The sequence below is a fragment of the Tinamus guttatus genome, unplaced genomic scaffold (assembly GCF_059628265.1).
Source record: "Tinamus guttatus ecotype Peru unplaced genomic scaffold, ASM5962826v1 Tinamus_guttatus_pri_ptg000397l, whole genome shotgun sequence".
NCBI classification, from domain to species: domain Eukaryota; kingdom Metazoa; phylum Chordata; class Aves; order Tinamiformes; family Tinamidae; genus Tinamus; species Tinamus guttatus.
This window is the reverse complement of record NW_028288931.1, coordinates 520792-527624: the sequence shown is the minus strand read 5'-3', so window position 1 is coordinate 527624 and position 6833 is coordinate 520792. Positions and strand designations below refer to the sequence as shown.

At 64.0% G+C, this 6833-nt stretch overlaps 1 protein-coding gene across 1 annotated transcript; it reads right to left on the bottom strand.

Moving 5' to 3' along the window:
* Positions 1 to 2288: 2288 nt before the first annotated feature.
* COL8A2 (collagen type VIII alpha 2 chain) lies at positions 2289 to 5860 on the bottom strand. Its single transcript, XM_088530999.1, has 2 exons — positions 5692 to 5860; positions 2289 to 4418 (listed from the first exon to the last, which is right to left on the bottom strand). Exons 1-2 carry the CDS (start codon positions 5858 to 5860, stop codon positions 2497 to 2499), a joined length of 2091 nt encoding a protein of 696 aa, XP_088387125.1. The 3' UTR covers positions 2289 to 2496.
* Between the last annotated feature and the right edge of the window lie 973 nt (positions 5861 to 6833).

The window sequence follows — 6833 nt, the reverse complement described above, 5'->3', positions numbered from 1 at the left end:
TATGTGCGTGCAATACCTTTGCCTTTCAATTGCTGTGTAAATGTAACGGGTTAGATTAGCTGCGGAAGGTTGGTTATGGTTTACGCTCTGCACACGAAGGGAAAATGAAATTGCGACGCGGTATCTGCAGCACCGAGCGGGTTCACGTCTCCGCTTGGTTATAGTGAGTATTTCTTGTTGTTGCTTTTTGCCAGCCAGAACCAGAAGTTTGGAATAAAACAACAGAACAAAAAGATCAAGTGTAGGTTAGAACACAATATAAATAAATGGAGTTGCTGAATAAACAGCGTTAAACTTGCACCCCGGGGCGCATCTTGGAGCGCGTGGAAGCCGCCTGCCCGGGCGGCACCGGGACCTCCGCGCTCGGCCAGGCCTCGTGCTGCCGGCTCCAGCCCATTGCTGCTCTCCACAGGAAAAACTCGGGAATAAAGGAGACACCGGCCTCACCCGGAGCCCTCCGCCCACGTCTGGGCTCCAAGGGAACATCCGAGCACTTGTAGTTTCTGTGCGTCTCCTTTTTCCTGCGGGGAGGCAACCGGTGTCAGTCAAAACCTGAATGACCTGGAGACCCCCATGTCCCAGGGATGGAAACTGGCCAGCATGGAATGAGCAACGCGGGGGCTGCGTTTCCACAGGGAAAGCTCCCGTGGGAAACCGAGTCAATCAGCCAGGGCGAGGGGCTGAAGCACCGGCCTTTCAATTTCATGTCTGTGTTTCTTAATTTCAAGGGCAGGTGAATGATTAAGAGGAAGCCCTGGATGGCAAGAGGCACAAAGACAAGATAGGCTTAAAGAAAAAAAAAAAAGACATAAACAGAAAAAGAAAACACATTTAAATATCTTCTACAGTCAATCAGGAGAATAATCCCAAGTCCCGTTCTTGCTCCGTTTCTGTTCTTTGGCCGTGTTATAGGCGTTACGGAGATTTGAGGGCAGAAGTTGCTCAGCTGGTGACCGAATGGTTGCTGATTTCTCGGGGATACGCGTTGGCAGAGGGACACTCGGGTGGCGCGTGGGGATCGACTTCAGCAGCTTTCTACTGGCCTGGGATGAGAAGAGTCGCCCAGCTGTAAGTGCAAGTGTCAGCTACTCTTGTACCATGAGCAGAACCTGCAAAGCGACAGGGTTGAGTTGTGCCCGTTCGCAGAGGACAGAGCAGCCCGGGGCCGGTGTCTGCAGCCCCTTCCCCAGGACCTTGCAGCTCACGCTCAGGTTGATGAATGACGGTTCAAGCATTAGGGAGACAAAGTGGAAACCACAGACAAATGTGATTCTTTTTTTAACCTAAGTCACAGGTGGGCACCTGAAATGGTGCACATTTACAGATACATATTGCACTAGACTTGTACATAACATTGTTAAAGTAGACAATAGCACCGTTGTACAATGGCTGAATGGAAAGTGAGAATGAACGCTACTTTTGCACAATGAAAAGCTCCCCAAAGAAGGGGGAAATGCCAATGCTGGAGTTTACACATCCTGAAAGAGTAAGGCATTAAAAGCAAGTTGTCCGTAAGTGGCACTTTCAGGAAAGCACAACTAAACGTTCCATTAAGCCAGGCGAGAAGCACCGTGCGGCCGGCTCGCGTGCCGTCCCGGTGCCGGCAGAGCAGCACGCGAGGCCGAGCAAGTCTTTGGGCTGCAGGGAAATACACAGAATAGCACTAGCCCTTGGACTTGCCAGTAGACGAGTTAACACAAGACAGAGGGTCATAGTTTGTCACGGGGGTCCCAACCTCCCTGACGGGCATTGGAATAGCTCTGTCATCCTCCAAGGCAGCAATGCCTGGATGGTTTTATCCTAAAGATGTTGGGGGGAGTGTTAAAAATAACATTTACTTATTACAAAAAGGTGCTTATGCAAAGGGTTGCACTTCTATGCTTATAAATCCAACCACACTGAGTCTGGAATGAGTCGGAGAAAGTGTGTCAACATCGTCTAAAAAAATAGGTATCCATGAGACTGAACCTTGGGCATGTGATGGTTTGGGAGGGAAATTTCTCGATCCATCAAGGATCTCTGCTGCTGTATCTATCTGTGCTACGTGCCTAGGACCCCTGCGTTCGCTGGCAAAAAACCCACCCGTTCCAACAGCTCCGTTATTTGGTTAGTACTCCAAACGGGAAGCAAGGCCGCTCGCCTGCAGAGCGCAAGGGTCGGCTCTTCCAGACTCTTCCAGAGCAGATCCTCGCCCTCCTGGGCGCCTTCCTGCGGTCCACGTGCAGTCACGAGGGTAAAATTCACTCCAAATACGCTGCGCTGAGAAGGGCGCTCCCCTCCCTCCCCCAAAAAAGAAAGAGAAAGAAAAATGTCTCCTTTGCAATTACCCTCTTGACTCATGGATCAAACAGCACGAAGCAAGGTCCCACGACAACGGCTGGCACCTTCTTCCCAGTGATTTTTTCTTTTTTGTATTAATTTTATTTTTTTTTTATCAAAAAAAAAAAAGATAGTTTATGGCTAGAGTGGGTAAAAAGGAAATGTGCCCAACAGCCGTTATGTGGGGCAGAGCAGGAACCCGGAGAAGGAGGAGTGGATGTATTCCGTGGAGTACAGCCCGTTGGCCTGGTCCGAGGGCATCTGTACCCAGACCTGGTCGTTCTCCTTGAGTTCGAGCACGGCGCTGCCGGACGCCTGGTCCAGGTAGCCCTTCTTGTACTCGTCGTAGGTGTAGGTGGCGGGCACGTTGTTCTTGTAAAGCGCCACCCAGACGTTCGTCCCCTTGACGTGCACGTGGTAGGCGAAGTAGTAGATGCCGGCAACGGGGCAGGTGAAGATGCCGGTCACGGGGTTGTAGCCGTTGTGCCCGTTGTACAAAGTCCGGTCGAACTTGACCGGCATGCCGGAGGCCGGGAAGGGCGAGGTGAGGATGGCGGTGAAGGCGGGCGCGATGCGCGCCGAGAGCTCGCCGCGGCCGTACTGCGGCTTGCCGGGCTTGCCGTTGCCCAGCACGGCGCCCTCCACGCCGCCGTCGGGCAGGTGCAGCCCCGCGATGCCCGTCTCGTCCAGCACCCCCGGCGCCCCCGGCGGCCCCGGCGGCCCGGGCGGCCCCGGCGGCCCGTTGAGGCCCGGCGTTCCCGGCATTCCCGGCGGGCCGATGGGGCCGGCCATGCCCGGCTCGCCGCTCTTGCCCTCGCCGGGCGCCCCGGGCAGGCCGGGCTCCCCTTTGAGGCCCGGCAGCCCCTGCGGCCCCATGGGCCCGGCGGGGCCCTGCAGGCCCGGGATGCCCGAGGGCCCGCGCAGCCCCGGCTGCCCCGGGATGCCGCCGTCGCCCTTGGGCCCGGGGCCGCCCGTCAGCCCCGGCACCCCCGGGAGGCCGATGAAGCCCGGCTCCCCCTTGGGGCCCGTGGGGCCGGGCGGGCCCTGCGAGCCGGGCAGGCCGCGCTCGCCCGGCACCCCCGGCTTCCCCGCGAAGCCGCTGGGGCCCTGGTCGCCGCGCATGCCCGGCACGCCGGGGGCGCCGCCGGGCCCCGCGTCGCCCTTGGCGCCCGGCAGCCCGTGCTTGCCCGGCAGCCCCATGGAGCCCGGCGGGCCCGGCGGGCCGATGACGCCCGCGGGCCCCGGCTCCCCCGGCTCCCCGTCCACGCCGGGCTCGCCCTTGTCGCCGATGGTTCCCGGCGCACCGGGCTGCCCGCGCTCGCCTTTGAGGCCCGGCAAGCCCGGCTTCCCGTAGCCCGTGGGGCCGGGCAGGCCCGGCAGGCCGCGGATGCCGGGTTCTCCCTTGGGCCCCAAGGGGCCCTGTATCCCCGGCACGCCGGCCGCGCCGGGAACGCCGATGCCGTCCACGCCGGGGGGCCCGCGGGGCCCCGCGGGGCCCGGCTCCCCGGCCAGGCCGGGCCCTCCGGGCGGGCCCGTGTCGCCCTTGTCCCCCGGGGCGCCCGGCAGCCCCGCGAGGCCGGGCTTGCCCACGCCGGCAGGGCCCGGCGGCCCCGCGGGGCCGGGAGGGCCCCCGCTGCCGCGCGGCCCCGGCGCACCGGGCTTGCCCACGCCGTTGTCGCCCTTGAGGCCCCGCTCGCCGCGCGGCCCCGGCTCCCCCTTGGGCCCCGGCTCCCCGCGGAAGCCCGGCAGCCCCGGGCCGCCCTGCGGGCCCGGCTTCCCGTTCACCGAGATGCCCGCGGGCCCCGGCAGCCCCGGCGGGCCGGGCAGCCCTCGCGGCCCTTGCTCTCCTCTCATGCCAGGCTCGCCCTTGGCTCCGGGCATGCCCTTCATTCCCGCTTTTCCTGGCAGTCCCGGGATGCCCGGTTTCCCAATGCCCGAGAAGCCGGGCGGCCCGGCGGGCCCGGGCTGGCCGTGCATTCCTGGTTTCCCGGTGCCCGGCTTTCCTGGGTACCCCGGGGGGCCGGGTGGCCCGCGTGGGCCCGGCTTCCCGGGCGGTCCTGGCTCCCCTTTGAGGTCCATGGGCAGCATGGGCGGCATGTCTGCGGGGAGAGGAGAGGGCAGAGCGTTAGCGGGCGCGGGGACACGGGCACGGAGCAGGAGCGGCTGCCGCCGGGGCCTCCATCCATGTGGACTGTGGGAGAGGATTAACGGAGGCAGCAGCACCCGGGCCCTGCTCCTTTTGGAAATGCAAACATTCTGGCACTTCTCTGCATATCAAAGGCTGCTCCGGTTCTCTGCTCTAATGGGGGTCACTTGGTTTCTTGAGTCCTTACTCAAGAAACCAAGGACTCTGTGCTCGTCTGTTGTGACATATCCCTGATTCCTGCAAGCCTCTCCAGCCCAGAAACAGTGCGGGAAAAGACAGTCACAGAGATGGGCAGTGTTGCACCAAAGCGGATTTCTGGGCGCTGAATTCCAGAATTTTTCTCTGGAAAATGATTTCAATGTGTTTTTTCCCCACACACTTTTTCTTTTCTCGCAGTGGTTTTGAAAAGAATTGTTTGTCTAGGTCATTTTGCATGGAATCCAAACAAGGCCCCGCAGCAGAGCCCGGGGTGGCGGGAGCCTTGGCAGCAGCGGGGCGATTCGTCCCGAGGAGCGGGGCTGCCTGCGGGCCGGCCCGGAGGGCGCTGCCTGTCCCGGCGCAGCGAGTCCCGGGATCACCGGCCGCACGGGAAGGGGATCCCAGTGCGAGGGCCGGGCTCCTGTGGCCAGAGGACGCTGGAGGAGGGAGAAGGGGCCGCCCCGAGGTGCAACGCGGCCGAGCTGGTGGCGGCGGCGCTGCCAAGGCCGGCCCCGAGCGGGAGCTGCCAGGAGTGCACGGGGGGCCGGCGCGGCCTCCTGTCCTGCCCGGACGGGGCTGCTGGGGAACGGGCTGCAGGCAGGAAGGGAGAGGAGCGCGGGAGGGAGCGCGGAGGGACAGAGGGTTCCCCGAGAGCAGGAGCTGGGGAGGCTTGGGGGGACGCGGGGCGCCCCGGCCGCCAGCAGCACCCGCGTGCCCTGCTCAGCGCGCAGCCGCGTTCTGCAGCCCCCGCGCCAGGGTCCGTGTGGGGCAGAGCCCGGGGGGCTTTTCCTGGCCAAGCTGCAGGTTCAGCGGGTGGGAACGTGTGGGATGCCGGAGGCTGCCCGGCCCGGGAAGCGCCGCGTCCCCACATGGCCCCGGCACCTTCCGCAGGGAATAGGGGAGCAGCTTGGGCAGGAAGGGAGCGTGGGCCGGGATGTGCGGCAGGGAGGCCCCGTCCGCGCCCCGCGTGCGGAGCAGGGGGCTCCTTGGAGCAGGACGCGGCGCCCGGCCGCCCCGCGCGCCCTTACCTAGGTACTGCCCTTTGCCTTCGCGGAAGGGCGGCCCCAGCGGCCCCTTCACCATGGGCTGCAGGTACTTGACCTGCGCGTATCCCGCGGCTCCTCCGGCGCGCGCCGGCCGCACGCCGGCCAGCAGTAGCAGCAGCAGCAGCAGCGGCGGCACCGCGGCCGGCAGCATCGTGGTGCGCGTGCCCTGCAGACAAAGCGACAGTGAGCGCGGCGCGGGGCCACGGCGCGCGCGGGGCACCACGTGTTTGCGCCGCCTCGCGAGGAGCCCTTCATTGCTCAAGAAACACGAGGTGCCAGCGCGCCCGGTGGGTTTTCCCTTCTCCCCACGGTTGCTGTTGGCGAACATTAAGCGCGCCGCCTTGCCCGGCCGCGGGAGCAGGGCAGGGCTGCAGCGCTGCCGGATTTGATCGGAATTTCCTGAACCGCTGTCGCTGGAGCAGCGCTGAAAGAAGAGCTGCAGCGTGGAACAAAAAAGGAACCAAAATAAAACAAAATGAGGGAAAGGGAGCGGGGAGCCGCCGAGCGGGGCTGGGCTTGGCACGGCCAGCGCCGCGGCTCGTCCTGGCACGCGGGGCTGGAGTACAAGGGGACAGCGCGGGGACAGCGTGGGGACGTGGGGCTGGAGCACATGGGGACGTCGCGGGGACGGGGTGCAGCTCCGCGGGGCAGAGCGGCGGCGGCGGCGGCGCTGGCAGGCAGTAGGGCCGGCCGGGCCGTGCACACACCGCGGCCTTCGGTATTTTTCCGTCTTTGGGGTGTCAACGACGAACGCTTGTTTTTATGAGCCGTTATTTTACCGGGATATGTTGAAAGGGGGGCAGGAATCCTGCTCCAAAGGATCGCAGCTGTGAAAACAGAGGTTCTGCTACGGAGAGGGGCCAAATCCTGAACCAGCTGCTTGTGCGTTTCCCTCACCTGGGCCGACCTGCGCGCTGCGCCCGGCGCCCTCCCGGCCCCTCTGCTCCCTGCTGTGCTGCGCCCGGACCCGCTCCCTGTCCCGGGGATGCTCCCAAACCGTCGGAACCGGCCCCTTCCCGCGGCTCTGCCAGCTCCTCGCTGCGGCCGGGAGCGGATCCCGCCGCCCGAGCAGGGAGAAGCAGCTCCCGCAACAGCCTCATCTGCAGAAACAGCCCCATGGAGCA

Coding starts and splice junctions, on each gene's coding strand:
- COL8A2 (XM_088530999.1), bottom strand. CDS start 5,860: ATGCTGCCGGCCGCGGTGCCGCCGCTGCTGCTGCTGCTGCTACTGCTG. Junction 4,419..5,691: donor AGGCAAAGGGCAGTACCTAG/GTAAGGGCGCGC, acceptor CTCTCCCCGCAG/ACATGCCGCCCATGCTGCCC.